At 37.4% G+C, this 15,484-nt stretch overlaps 1 protein-coding gene across 9 annotated transcripts in view; it reads right to left on the bottom strand.

The window, feature by feature from the left end:
* COL14A1 (collagen type XIV alpha 1 chain) overlaps positions 1 to 15,484 on the bottom strand; it is a 113,356-nt gene that overhangs the window by 32,527 nt on the left and 65,345 nt on the right. For all 9 annotated transcript variants that reach the window (XR_007629482.1, XM_050320388.1, XM_050320113.1 and 6 more), the window contains 10 exons: positions 13,866 to 13,940; positions 13,124 to 13,263; positions 11,769 to 11,892; positions 10,056 to 10,199; positions 7,969 to 8,133; positions 6,410 to 6,448; positions 6,056 to 6,194; positions 3,655 to 3,797; positions 2,689 to 2,798; positions 904 to 1,062 (listed from right to left, as the gene is read on the bottom strand). Coding sequence is in view for 8 of the 9 variants with exons in the window: in XM_050320388.1 (XP_050176345.1) it covers positions 904 to 1,062; positions 2,689 to 2,798; positions 3,655 to 3,797; positions 6,056 to 6,194; positions 6,410 to 6,448; positions 7,969 to 8,133; positions 10,056 to 10,199; positions 11,769 to 11,892; positions 13,124 to 13,263; positions 13,866 to 13,940 (1,238 nt within the window). In the remaining variant the exon portion in view is untranslated. The remainder of the gene's footprint in view (positions 1 to 903; positions 1,063 to 2,688; positions 2,799 to 3,654; positions 3,798 to 6,055; positions 6,195 to 6,409; positions 6,449 to 7,968; positions 8,134 to 10,055; positions 10,200 to 11,768; positions 11,893 to 13,123; positions 13,264 to 13,865; positions 13,941 to 15,484) is intronic.

Here is a 15,484-nt window from a genome sequence, read left to right on the forward strand (position 1 = left end):
AAGGTTAAAAGCACTTTTTTTTTTTTTTCCAGAGATATACTCTGAAGGCTTATTTTTTACTAAACAAGAGTATTTTCATATTAATATATGACAAGCAAATACATTTTTGAAACCTCATTCCTATTCAAATCAAGCCTTGAGTTCAAGGTTCATATGCTCTGCTAACCTCCTTCTAGGGTCAGGAAAGTTCAAAGAAAATTAGCGAACAGTATCACACAACAAAAAAGTCAAAAAACCCCAAACAAATCTTCTTTAAGACATACTGAAACAAAATGGAAAGACTCCCATTGGTTGTCATGTGAACAGAATAATCAACTACTGCTTCTAGGAGAACAATTTCAGAGGAATGAACGAGTACTTAACCTTTGGGGGGAGATCTTTCACATTAAAATTTTTTTATATTATAAAACAGCTAGATATGCTAAGATGAGAGCTTTTGTTTTTAGGGACCGTCTGTGCCAAACCAGTTCAGTTATTTAATTGAACAGACACTGAGCTAGGGGACAGAGCTCAGAGGACAGAGAGTATAAGGGGATAAGAGACATGAGGAATAGTTGTCACTCAAAACAAAGTTTAAATGATTCCAGGCAAAGCAGTTATATGTTGTATTACTCTATGTAATGAAATCTGGAACACAAGTCATATCTGAATGTATCAACTGTGTTCACATATAACATTTGAACAACGATGATTCTTGTGATTTCATTTATTAAAACAATCAAAAATTGATTTTGCCCAACGTGATAACCATTGCAGACTTCTGCAGAATTTCTGAAATGCTGGAACTTTACTATTTAAAATATGAGTTCACTTGGCTTCAAATTAAAACTAACTGCAAATATCCCAAGCAGTTTTCTTTAGGATATTTTAAATGTTTTAAAGAATTATTATTGTTCTACTCACTGGTGCAGAGTTGTCTCTTGGTCCTCTGGATCTCACCATTCTCCCCAGCACTTCTATGCCATCAGAACTAATATTTCCTGCTGCATTAATGGTCTTCTCACTCACTTGCTTGCAGTCAATAATTATCTTGGCTGTAGTTTTGCTGATAACCACATGCAGCTAAGCAAAAGAAAAGATGCTTTAACATACAAAGGAGCATGTGGGATATATGTGTTCCTTCCTGGGAAAAGGGGAGCCTTTTTTGAAATGAGCTCCTAACTCCATGTTTGATAATGAAACTCATACAATCATCCATACCAAATAACCTACATGACCTCTAGAGGTCCCTTCCAACCTGAATTATTAGTCTTTGATTCTAATATGTTTAAGGAATTTAGTTAATTTTTCTGCTTATGGAATATCTGCATACAAATTGTCAATTTACAGAATTGATTCAGTAAGAAAATCATTTATCCCCAACAAAAGATCTACACAATGTTCATATACAACTCATATCCCATAGAAGTTTTGATTTATGTGGTCAGTAATAATTCCTGGATCTTGTATGATCCTGCTCTCAAGCACTAGATTTCACCAATGCATCCTTTATAGCCAGCCACTTGCATGAGCCAAAACTAAGCAGTAAAATTGAGTTTGTAAATTTTACATTAACCATGCAGCAGAACCTGTCCTAGTGAGGTTTTTACACTGAAAAAATCAAATCACACCAAGTGCAGTACAGAAAAGCAGAACTACAGTGACCAAGTTCCTTCCTTCTGCCTTGATCACACCCAGTGGTCCCTTTTGAGGAGCAAAGCCACTCCCAGCAGAGAGAAGTTGTTACAGTTGTCATGTCATGAGCAATCTCTCAGTTAAACAAAGGAAAAAACAATCTGGGGATGGGTTAGGGTAGGAGGAGACCAGATGAATTGCTGGTAGAAATGTAGTATCTTCCCTATACTAGTACATTACAATGAGATAGAAGTCCAAGGTGAATGACATGAAGGAGTCCTGCTGTGCTCCAGGCTCAGCTGTAACTAAATAACTGAAAAGTTACTATAAATCTGCCTTGCTTGCGCCTTTCAAATGTGTTTGCAAAAATCATCATTCAAACATCAGAAAAATGCTTAAGAGGAGAATTTCCTAGAGCCTCATATATTCCTCCAAACCACCAATTAAAAGAGTCAGAATTGTACACCAGCTCTTATCTACCTTCCCTTTCTTGCTCCATTGACTGAAAAGGAAGCACAGAAAAGCTAAGCTCTGTAAATACTATCCCTTAATTGTTTTGGAAAGATACAAACATCAGGAATAAAAGCGAACAACAAAAGCACCTTCACAACAAATATGTGCTACAATCCCAACAAAACCTGCTTTCAGAAAGAACATTACAAGTCTTCTAACAGCCAAGAAAAGTTAAGTATGGCATAGCCCTTAATATATGTTCAAAAATTATAACTGATGAAAAAAGGATAATTTTTTTTCTAAATTTTTTTATTTTGAATGACCCTGAGAAACCAAATATTAAAAGCCAATGCCAATTTATTTCTAAATTACTTTTCAAGGCAAACTCTAAAATACAGGCACAAGGCATGAGATGAAAACTGAACACATCATCTTCATGATAAAAACTATGATTTGCTTAATGCTAATCCAATATTGCAAAGAGACTTATGATAGCAAGGTACAGGATGCAAAATACACTTCTTTTGGCACCAGTTGACCTCATGAAAGATGATTTCAAAACATGAAAAACTCCCAAAACTTTATTCAGAGCGGGGTTTTTTCCCTATTACAATTACTAACCTTATGAAAACTCCCATAAAACATCTTCCTTATTTCAGGACCTTCAAAAGTCACAGTCTGAAAATCTCCTTTGTAGTCATAGTTAAAGAAAGTCAGAGTTTTACCACCATCTGTGTGAGACAGAAGTTAAGGGCTCTGTGTTAAAGAAAAGGCCTGATACAAGATTTGGAAGAGTCAATTTTGTGTCTAATGAAGCAGACCAAAGATGGCAGCTCAAATGACAATAAAACAGAATCATAAGCGATAAACTGACCTGGAAGTAACAAGTTTTATCAGAGCAATGCTCTCTCCTGGTTTGACAGGAAGGACTGGCCAGTAGTTGTTTGTCTATCTCACCCATGTCTACCTGGTCCTACTCTCCCACTAATTTTCTGTGGCACTTGCATAAGAAAAACACATCCTCAAGCCAGCTAAATGCTTAATTCCCACCATACTGGCAGCTAAGAAGAACAGCTATCAGAGTATCTTCATCTTTTCAACAGTAAATATGGAAACCCTGCAAATTATAAACTCTGGTTTACAATTGTGGAAGTCAAATCAAGCAGAAATGATGAGCCATCAAGAGTTCATGACTGTACGTCTGCTATCCACCAGACTGGACACTGCCTCTGTGTGTACCGTTCTTCGGGTACCACTGCCATATATCAAGATAGATTCAAGTAGAATCAGAGTCAGAACACTGGAAATTTTAAAAGCAAATCAGTACCTCACATCAAGTTACATCTAGTACAGCACTTTGGATTTCAGTATCGTTCGCCCCAGTTTAAAGCAGTTAACTCAAAATTTGACTCTAACTCCAAATTAAACTCAGTTAAAATAAGTCTAAAACTCAAGAACTAGAGACTACCACCTTCCAGGTTCAGGTAGTTTTTCTTGCAGCAGATTGAAACATTGACAATAATAAATCTAGACACAGAATGAATCATTTGTACAGTTAAAGTCATTAATAAAACACAAAATACGTACTATCTAAAATAACTCCAACCAGGGGTTCATATCCTTCATTTAAAATCTCCCAAAGAGCAAAGGGCTCCTGAGGTGTGTCAGGGAGTATACGAAAGAGAAACGTGATGGTGTAATCAGAAGGGAGACCTTCAGGATGCAAATACCTGTAAGAGAAATAACGTCCTTTAAACCAAAATAACATTAAATCTGGAGATTTACTCATCAGATGTTCACTTGACATGCTTTTTATTACTCTATATATTTCTTCAGAAATCAAGACTGAGAAGTGATATGAATAAGTGTTTACAAAATCTACTCAACTTGACAACTACTAAAAGAATACTTATGACGAAAGAAGTTATCGTTTCCCTTAAAATTTACAAAATTGTCCTTAATTATTAACATTTTTTTAATTTGAAGATGAAATCAGAGGTCAGTTGGAAATAAAGATAAAATAAATAATATTAAAAGCTTTTAAAAAACAGTAGCCACTCTCAAGACCTTTGCACTTGTCTGATTCAACAGACAATGAAAACAGAAATTGCTTGGAAGACCGATCTGAATAGACATGTCCTTTGTCATTAAACCATTACAAATGGATTAAAATTAGGAGTGACAGACTGTTATAGGAAGCGTTACAAAATACAGGGAACAGAGTTTATAAATTTCAAAGCCAATACATAAGAAAGTGAAGTCAAACCAGATCACATACAGAAATACAATCTGGTTTCCTAGAATATTTGCAGAAGAGAGAAGAAATTTATGTTATAACAGAAGTATGTTATTTTATGTCATTTCCAAAAATTTGTTATTTAGTACTTCCAAATTAATTTAATCTTTTCTTGTCAAATCCCAAAGTGGAACATTTGGACAAGTTTCTGAAACAACTGACTGTATTTTAAAATGTTAATTAGTCTGATTCCTTAAAATCATAGTAAAGTGATCTGAAGAAAGCCTGAAGAAGTTATTTAATTAATTTCTTTTCTCTAAATATATCCCATTCCTTCTAAAGTGCTTCTGGCACATATAAGATATGTAGATACAATTCATGCTGAAAAGGAGTCAAATTGATATATAATCAATATATTCTGCACAGTGTCAGCAGATGATCAAATGTGATATTACACTGCCCACTTTGCATAGAGAAAGAGAGAGAAGTCAAAAGGTAAAAGAAAAAAACCCTTACAGTGTGTCCATTGTACAAGAATGAAAGACAATTCAGTAAGCAGGGTGGGTCAAACACAAGGTTTGGGGATTCAGAGCTCAAAAAGGAGAGTAACATTAATGACATTCAGTGCATAAATGAGACGACAAAGGCAAGTGGTATTATTCAGACGTACCTGTAGATCATCAAGAGAAAGGTGTTCTCTGAACCATGAAAAGGAGTGAAAGCCTATGAAGCAGTAAAACTGGGCTGGGGTGGCAGCTAGAGAATAGCATATAAATGCAGCAGATCCAATTAGAAAGAAGCAGAAAGGGAAAAAGAAGTGAGAAATGCTAATCCCTTGTCATCTCAGTCCATCCAGGCCCAGGGGGAAACAAAACACGAAGAATATGAAACAGCCCCAAGAGCTCCAACTGGGACACAACAGGATAATCACGTAAACAGACTGATATGATATCTAATATAAACCTTCATTGAAATTTCCCACCGTTTTTCTTTCTGATTTATCTAAGCTAAAGAACACTTGTTAGACCTTCCCATGTGTAATCCATCAGAGCCACTGCTTTTCTCTGGTGCCACATAATACGAAGTGGGCGACTGGACTGAGAGGAACGAAACACAACATACACACTGTTCACAGAAACAACAAAGAGTTTCCATCACTTCCTCTTTGATCAATTACTGTAAAAGTTCAATGGGAGGATTCCTCATTGCCTCCTCCATAACTCTCCCATGATACAGTCCTTGTGACTGAAATATGTCCCTCCTCCCAGGAAGGTACTGGATGGAGTTCACACAGACTCACTTCAGCAAAAGGGGATAATCTTCCTTTGTAACCAATGAATGGACATAATACACTGTAATAAAAGTGACCAAGAACAGCTAAAGCAGGTTCTCATCCTGACCCCACTTCAAAGACATTCTGAACTCCATGAGACTTCAGCCTGCATTCCAGAGGCATCTTTCACAAAGTACTACACACTGGAATCTGCCTAGACCTACGCCTGCATGAAAATGGTGGGTGCTACACTGGCACAAGCCTGAAACTGGCTCATGTGGAAAATCCAGAATAGCCAGTGGGCTTACCTACTGTTACCTACAATCGCTGTTTTTGAATGAAACTGATTGAGGGCTCAGGACACCAAACATTCTTCCTATTCATCAGTATAACAGAGATGTACACTAGTGCCTCTGCTCTTCTGACTTAAAAATACTAGTCCCTGAAATGAATAACTGTGATTATATGTTAATACATACTTGGTAGGCTGTGACACCAGGGCATCCTTGTGCAGTCTGTAGCATGGGTAAACGTTAAATGTACCAGGTTCCATTGAAACCCCTTCCACAGCGGCAAACTCCTTTTCAACCAAACCAAACATTTCCATCATTTTAAATCCTGGAAGGTATCAAAACATGTATTTTAATAATTTAAATTAATACTGCATTACAGTAAACAAAAAAAGACAAAGCCAAGTGTATCACAGAGTTTCATTCACCAACTGTTTAATACCTGTTAGCATGAGGGGAAATTTATTGCCTCATATTGTGAAAATCACATAATGAAAATGATTCCATAAATCAGAAACAAAAATTAACACAAAAATACTGTACCTGCAAAATTATTGCCATCTTTAACTACCAATGGGCAGGCTGGAAAAGAAGAAAAGATACATATAAGGATACAAGAGATGTCCTGCTGTGTCAGAACAATGATTCACTCAGCCCAATACCAAGCACTCCATCCCCAACAGCAGCAAAAGGAGATGTTTAGGAAGGGCATGCAAACATGGCCACCTGGCCACTCCATTCACTTGACCTCCTCAGGGTCCACAAGAATTCTAGCAAAGATATTAAGAAGTACATTCCTATGTGTTCCATATAATACCCTATTATGGATTTCTCATCCATTAATTTGTCTAATCCTTCTAAGAAATTGCCTTCACAACCTCTTCAAAAAAGTCAAATTTGTTGGAAAAAGGTAACAAATTCACTGCCTGCTGCATAGAAAAAGAAAGTATGTCTTATGTCGGGTTTTAACCAACTGTTTCCTAATTCTCCTTTTGTGAGCTTCACCAGCCTAATCCCATCTCAGGTTCAATTATTAGAGCTGACACTCTCTGTACCTTTTCTAACTCCATAGTAGCTTTCATGAGCAAGAGAGACCAGAATTGCACCCAGTCCTTAAGATGTGTACACACATTTTAAATAGTTGTAAGTCTGATTTATATTTTTCTTTTGCCAGGGAAGAGCACACACTAATCTCCTTCAGAAAAGGTGCCCTGGAAAATCAATAAGCCTCGAAGCACCATGTCAACCAAATACAGCACCTCAGGATACTTGTATTTAAAAATCACTTTTAGAATACAAGCACAAGTGACTAATAAATGCTACTGTTGAGTATTCTCATGTTCACTATTCTCTCTATGGTCAAAATCTCAGAATTGATGGTTCACAAGCAACACTTTTTGTGCTTACTAGCTCTGATAATTCAGTCGCATGATAATTCACAGCCCTGTGTACAAGACCTCCTCACAATCACAAATTAACAGCTGTACACTGCCTGGTTTATACACAAGGAAATATATTGTGGGCACACAACTAAAAGCATATGAATTATTGACCCCTAACCATTAGGTGCTGATCTAGAATGTATTTCTGTTAATTTTCATAAAGATATTGAAATGGCTTTTATGCAGATTTCAGACTCTGGGTGTGTTTTATGCTTTTCCTTAGGGTACAACTCAGCTACCTTCTCTTATAATACAAACGTGAACAACTGGCTCTCCATTGATAAATTAACCATGTGACTTGAGTAATAATGAATGTAGCTAACTCTTACAGAGAGTTAAAGTAGCCTAAAAAAACAAAATATAAAAATAAAAAAATTAAAATATAATATAAAAAAACCACCTTAACTGTGTTTGACATCTGAAGTAAATTTTGATAACCAATGGCTGCATTCTGGATTTACAGCAAACAACCATTAATTAATTTGAAGTCCCAACACCTTCATTTCCTTAATCGTTTATGGAAATAACATTAGAATTATAACATCAGCAGTAAATGATATTAAAAATATCAAGAATATCTCATAACAGAAAATTATCAGTTATAACCCCCCCAGTATTTAGCAGTTATTTTAGAAGCAAACAGAAATCAAAGTGGCTAACTTGCTGATGCAGTTTCACAAACAAAAGTGATCAGCTCATCTTCAATCTTTGTGAAGGCATCAAAGTCATCCACAAAGAAGACATGTCTTTCACTGGGCTTGCTGCCAATATTCACTAACTCTGAATAGTCGGCATCAGCTACTCCAATAGCAAAAAAGCTGAAACCTGTAAAACAGAAAAGAACACTCGTGTGAGACATTCATTTAGAGAGTGGAAATACAATATGAACACAACTGTATTTGCACTGGGTCCTTTCCTGATTAAATACAAAAGTGGACATTTTATTATTATCCTATAGCACAAGAAAATTCACTTATGTAATCTAAATTAAAGCTAATACATTCTCTGTGAAATATTTCTTCTGGCTATTTATGCTTAATTAGTTAAATAAAGTTAAACCTTAAGCATTTGCTTATGACTATTCAGCAGTTTAAAGTTTTAGCATATGTTTAAACGCTTTCCTACACAAAAATATCCATGTATCAAGTATATGATAAATACAAAGCAGAGAAATTAATTTCCTGTAGGTCCTCTGTAGATTTTTTTCTGTCCCATACATTAATACATATAATATTTCAAGCCACTGCTGCCTCAGGAGTGAACACTGAAATAAATGCATTCTCATTTCATCAGCAACTTAACTGCATTGGTTGAATCTGTTCTATATATTCAGCATGAATATATTTCGAAATTTGAGCCTGACTTCAAAGATTTAAATGAAATGGAAATTGTATCCTATATGTTTCAGGAGCAGCAAAATAGCTAAAAGTTTTTCAACATTTTCCTTTCAATAAAAGGTGAAGGAAAAAAAAAACCTCTCTACATCGGGCTGAATCTATTTAATGGACATACTGTTCTCATATGGCTCAGTCCCAAATTTACTCCAGTCAAGCAATATTATCTTTAAGTTTGACTGAAGCCTAGGGGCATTCATCACCTTCTGCAGAGCTTTTAGCATAACAAAACTTTGACCTAATAAATTACAACAATATCTTCATGTCTCATCCAAGATCAGCACCTCTTCATGCCAGTCACTCTCAAATACACAAGTCAGTACCTGCTCCAACCTATCTGCAGCCTCCCAAGAGGAAAATGGAGAGGGCAACTCATCTGCCAAGGTGACACATCCCACTCAGCACCTGAACCCTCACAATACACCACCTCCTCTCAATGTTGTTGCCAGTCTAATAATTAATATAAGCAACTGCAAGACTTACCTGAGAGCTGAACTATTTTTGTTCAGCTTAGACATGACTCCCATTTATTCACAAATACAGGGTTTTCTTGGCTGCTACTTAAAACAAGTTGTGCAAACTCTACTATTTTATAATATGCTTTATTTATGAAGGCACTACACTCAGCATCTAGCAACACAACAAGTAGGCAGCCAAGCTGGACGATCACACTGGGTTTCAGGAATCAGTGATATACACTGGGAACTTCACAGCTCTCAAAGTTAAAAGCAAATAAAAAGCACAACTGTAATTTCGTCTTAGGTTGCTTCACATTAATAGGCAGATTGGTTTTTCTTCCAACCTTTAGTTTTGTTCCATGTGGCACACCGTGGCCTTTGGGTTTTGACACAAATCTCTCCAGCAATTAAATACTTAGACCCACAACACGGTGTGTTGTGAGCTGCTTAAAGCTCTAAAATAGGTACTTTGAAAAAAATTCCTAAACTTAATTAGTGTAACAGTAAAAGAACACATGAAAATTTTAAAGGACCTCTTGTATAGAAAACAAAATAGTTCAGTTTGCTTGTAACCACAAGACTACATTTTATAGATGAGAATCCAGATTCTCAGGATCATATTCCCCAAATTCTTCACCCTGGGATCAATTCCATTGACTATCACGTGATTTTAGCACTGCTGCCAAAATTAAAAATAATGCCATTAATCACCAAATATATCCAGAATCTAACCATATCCTAGCGTTATTCTGTCTTTCTCAGGAACTGCTGTTTTCTTTAAATTTGAAAATCTTCCTGGAGGAAAAGTTAATGTTTATCTCATGCCCACACACAGATTCAATTAAAGAGGAAAAAAAAAGGACATGTGAGTAGTTCTTAAAAATGCACATTTTACCATCTAGTTGCATTTCTCTGGAGACTTTGTTCACGTCATCCTGCGATCGCCCATCAGTAATGACAACCAAAACCTTTGGAATGCCCCTTCTCATGCCTGCCTCTCCAGTAAACAAGACTTCTCTTGCATGTTTAATGGCTTTGCCTGAAACACAAAAATTGACAACATACTTACACTGAATATAAATACAATTTCTAATGGTTTCTCATAACTATCTTCTCGTATCTTCTCAGATTTATGTTAGACATAAATAAAAAGAAAAATCTGCTGGGCCCTGGGTAGTCTGTCAATTAGTGCATTCTGTAGTTATTAAAGTCAAGATTTAGAAAAGTTTAATTTTGACTCTAACCTTTGAAAATTTGATGGCTTCAGCCATCCATTTTTCAATCCAGAAGGTGAAGATCAAGAATATGAAATGTGTGGGTGTCCTGGTGTCAGCTGGGATAAAGTTATATTTTTTCTTAGTCAGTGGTACAGTGCTGTGTTTTGGATTCAGTGTAAGGACAATGTTGATAACACAAGGATGTATTGCTTGTGGCTGAGCAGTGCTTACCCTGAGTCAAAGCCTTTTCAGTGAGGCCTCTATCAGTGAGGAGCTGCACCAGAAGACTGGGGGAGAGCATGTCCAGGGCAGCTGACCTGAACTGGCCAAAAGGATATTCCACACCATAAAACATCATGCCCAGTATATAAACTGGGGGAGTTGGCCAGGAGGGGACAATCACTGCTCAGATGGGCTGGCCATCAGCCAGTGGTTGGTGAGCAACTGTACTGGGCATCACTTGGTTTTCTTGGGTTTCTTTTCTCTCTCTCTTTTTATCTCCCTTTTCATTACTATTATCATTATATTTTACCTTATTTCAATTATTAAACTGTTCCACAGGTTTTAACCTCTTCTGATTCTGCCCCCATCCCACCAGGGAGAAGGGTGGGGAGTGGGTGAGCACTGTGTGGTGTTCAGCTGCTGGCTGGGTTAGAGATAACAAAACCTTCCTTTTCTGGATTGTAGGGCACAGTCCACGTAACAACTGAGAGTGCCATTGTAGTACATGAAAAACGTGTTATTTTGATAATACTGAGACTGGATGCAATGCAACAGCTGCAAGAAATTTCTGTGCAGCCTGAGAATACTAAAGCGTATGGTTTCCAACTAAAACAAATTTTAACCCTTTCAGCACTCATCTTCAATTTCTGCACATCAGAAAGCTATCCTAAGGGATTAATTAAAATGCAACCTCATTCAGTTAACAGACATTTTCCCCCAACCCAGTCTTAAACATCCCACTGAGGCTTAACCGTCCTGGCTTATAACCAGGCCCTCCAGTCTGTCCAGTTTTCGACACGCTCTGTGAGCTCCCTCCCACTTTTCTATCCATTTACCAAGTTGACTTTGTATTACTCCCCATTACACCTTCCACTGTCCCCAAAGTCATTTTCTTTTGCCCAGCTGCCTCTCTCTCTGCCTCCCTGATCCTTGCCATCACTGTTGGTCAGTGGGGTGAACATGCAGCAGGGTGAAGGGGCTGAAGGGTGTAAACTACAGATTGCAAAGACTTTTCTAATTTCAATGCCCAACCTTTCATCTCCAGTGAAGACATACCATGTTCTCACTATTTTTGCAGTGGTTAATTAAACCACTTAGCTAATGGGAAAGAAATACCACACAGAGAGCAGCAGGGAGAAAATCTGCCTCACAGTCATGACTTTTCTCACCTGTTTTTGTATTTCCTCCTTTGTAGGCTATTCGCTGAATAGCTTCAAGAAGAGTCTCTTTTGTTTTGTATGCATTCAATTTAAATTCTGTCCTGGGATCATCACTAAACTGAATTATTGCCACCTGTGCACACAGAAGATGTTCATTACAAAACCACCACCCAGTGCATAAGCAAAAAGTGAATCTGAGCATTTAAAACAAGGATTTATCTTGTAACTTTGCTTCATCCTTCAACTGAAGCCAGATTTTTTTTTTCTCTTTAAGAAAGCTTTCACTAAATAAAGTTTGATTTTACTCCCTGAAACCTTGGCAACCGTCTAACACTTTCTGGTTTCATTTTGCAGCAAACAGGATGAGAAAAGTAATACCCGCTTTGGCAAAGCACTCTCAATCAAGCCCCAAAGCAAAATCCTGGTTACAGCTGCTCACACATGTACAGTTATTCATACACAGAACTGCAGGGACTTTATCCAGTCTCCACAAATCAATAGCTGCACTTCAGTAACTCAAGCTAGGGAGCAAGACTGAGGCAAGTAATAGAAAGAACAATTCAAGAACATATTCTGAAATATTGCCTCTCTCAAATACAATGCTACGTGAGTTCAGATTCTGTGTTTCAATGCTACACACTAAACCCCTACAACTCACAAAGCATACACTGAATTTCATGTTCTATAAATGGTGCTTCTGATTTAAAAGGAGCTACTACGCTTAAGCTTGTGCCTAAGTTTCTGAAGCACCGTGAACTATATTCTTGGAAAATAACTGTATAGGAAACAGTAAAAACTAAGTATTCTTCAGGGTTTGGAAAAGTTAAAATTAATTTTCCAATGCAATCCCAAACCACGTATTATACAGGTAACACAACAGTAATATATTTGACAATAATTTGTTCTGGAGCAGATTCAAACATCTCTCTGAACAAATACATAAATAGAACAATCATTGTAAACACTATGGTTTATTTCAAGCACTGTAGACTCTGTAGAGCATGTGATTTTAAATAAAAGAATCTTTACTTTTCCCTATTAGTGCCATTTTTAGCTTATTTAGAAATCAACTCCATAGTGAGTACCAATATCAAAAGCATTAACACAGCATAATTGTCATTGGAATGATTTAGAGGAGACTGAAATTATACCTAGCCTTCATGCTCCCAAAATTAATATCACAAAATTTATCATATGCTGTGCATAAAAAGATATTGAAAAAAATATACTGTCCTTAAACAGTTTATACTTTCACAAGATTTGTGAAATTATATCAGTTACTTTTTGATTCACTTCACTTCTAGTGTTTTTCTAAAATAACCTGCCAAGTCCATTCACCCTCCCATCTCTCTACATTTGATTACCTGTGTTCCATCAGGACCAATCTTATCCAAAGCTCCAACAGTGCTATATAAAAAGCTTATTATTTTATTGAAATTGTCATCTCCAATACTCCATGACCCATCCACCAGGAATGCCAGGTCAGCTTTGGCTGCTTTGCACACTGAGAAAGAAAAGCAAGAATTTTTGAATTAGAGCAATGCCTCAACTCCTCAAAAAATCTCATAAATCACTTAAGAAAATGCAATTGTCATGAAAAGCCCATGTTTAATGTTAGTTAATAATGCTTTAGCAAACAGACCTGCTGGCATTGACTGCAGTGCAGGTGTAGAACCAGCTGAGCTCTGCAAGGGGTGAATTGTCTGCACTGACAGATCCTATCACAGAATACACTTCAAGGCCATGGTGGTTCTTTAGAGTCTGGCTAGCCATTTTTATTTTTATTTAGCTTTTTAAGTAAACTCACACATGAACTTATACTGTGCCACACTCCTACTGTGAGACAGAAAGCAAGATTAGAGAATCTTGACTATGGAAGTTCGCAGAGAGACACTAATGCATTCAAAAAGTTACCCTAAATTCTGTAGTATCTAATGCACTTCAACTGCACTATGTAGGAGCAATGCAGGTTTCACTCAGCTCAGTGTTGTTGTAGCAAATGCATTTTTAAGATCCGCTCCCCACAGGTCTAAAATACTGTCAGAAGCAGAAAAACATTGCACTGACACCTTAAAATTGCTATAAATTCACACATGCAGCACTTACCCTCTTTCGCAGGCGGGATTGTAGGTGGGGGAGGTGGTGTTGAAGGTGTTGTTGGTGGTTGAGTTGGAAATGGTACTGGAGAATAAAAAGAAGGAATATTCAAGCATGCTTAAAAGCCCAATATGTTCTATCTATAATAAACCTAGCATTTTCTACTCATCTCCACATTTAAAATTCATTTTCTCTACTCCACTGGTTATGCAATTGGAGATAAATATAGGTGAGTGTGTGCAAGTAATGTCCTCCTCTTCTGACCACCCAAGAAAGGATACTACTACTACAAAACAATTAATGACTGCATTTCAATGTGAATGAAACAATGATACAGCTGAACTATTACTGGAACTGCCCCTTTTTAATGAAGTGTCTCCAGTGTAGCAGACCATGTGACAGCCCTATTTTTGACCTAGAATGCATAATTCATTTTTTAAAATATCAGCGTCCTTTCCTTTTCTGATCACAACCAGTCCTCAGTAACAGAAGATAGGTGTCTACACACCCTGGAAGGAAGAAGGTATTAGTCCTGCAATCCAAAATACAGTGTAAAAGCAAGCCAGTGCCTGCACTCAGAGCAGATCACAGACTGTCCTTTTCAAGATTTTTCTGAATTTGGTGAAAGACCTTGTTATGCTTCCAGTTAGAAACACAGCTCCAACCACAACTCTACAGGACTGTGGCTTTGTTGCCTGCACCAACTTCTACTAAAGTTATTATACAGAGTTTCTGAAAACGTCCTTCACTCTTCTCCTGGAAATCAACTTTGGATGACAACCTTGCAGAGACCAAGCTGAATATCCAATCACTGACTGACAGCTTTGCTGACTGCAAGAGCTCTATTTAGTGCCTTTCAATACAGCCCAGCTGAATTCTCAGAGATAACATGCACATGTGTTGATTTCCACAACTCTATGTAAGGAAAAGCTTCTGCTTTTGTTCAAGGGCATTTTTTCCATTTTTATGCAATGCATTCAGCATAAGAAGCCGCAGGTGACAGAATATCAGTCCTTCAAGTAAGACTAAACTTGTTATTCACTGTAACACGTAAATTACATTTATAAACAACTGACAGAGTTAGATATGACAATCTGAGAGAAGGCATTTGCAAAACATTAGCTCAAACAGGATTCATTATGAGCCTTGTGTCCACATCCAAGTGGACTCCCGCTGCAACTGATGGGGATTTTCCCACTGGCTTCAATAAGATAGAGGGCTAAGACTGAAACACCTACAAGGAACCAATGCACAGGACATTCATGGTCACAGCAACCCAGGAACAGACCCATTTAGAAAGGGTCATGACTGCTGTAAGGGGACTTGAAAGGCTGCTCTCAGCACCAGAGAGGTACAGGTCACCCTGAAGACTTTCTTTCTTTGAAGAGTTTCTGTCTGAGGTGATACAATAATTTGTCTGCATCACAAACCACCTTTTGCAGATGGACATGTAGGCCAAGGTGTGTTCTTCCTCATGCTTCCTAACTCCCTCAACTGCAGAACACCCTAAATGCATTCCCCAAAAAAGCTGGAGAAGCTTGGCTTGTTCCTCAGTGCCCTGAGAATGAGCCCTGGAAAACTGAGAAGTGGAGTCATGCACCTGTGCAAGTTTTTCCTCTGTGAAACCA

This window comes from Myiozetetes cayanensis, unplaced genomic scaffold (assembly GCF_022539395.1).
Source record: "Myiozetetes cayanensis isolate MyiCay16 unplaced genomic scaffold, myiCay2020 scf1, whole genome shotgun sequence".
NCBI lineage: Eukaryota > Metazoa > Chordata > Aves > Passeriformes > Tyrannidae > Myiozetetes > Myiozetetes cayanensis.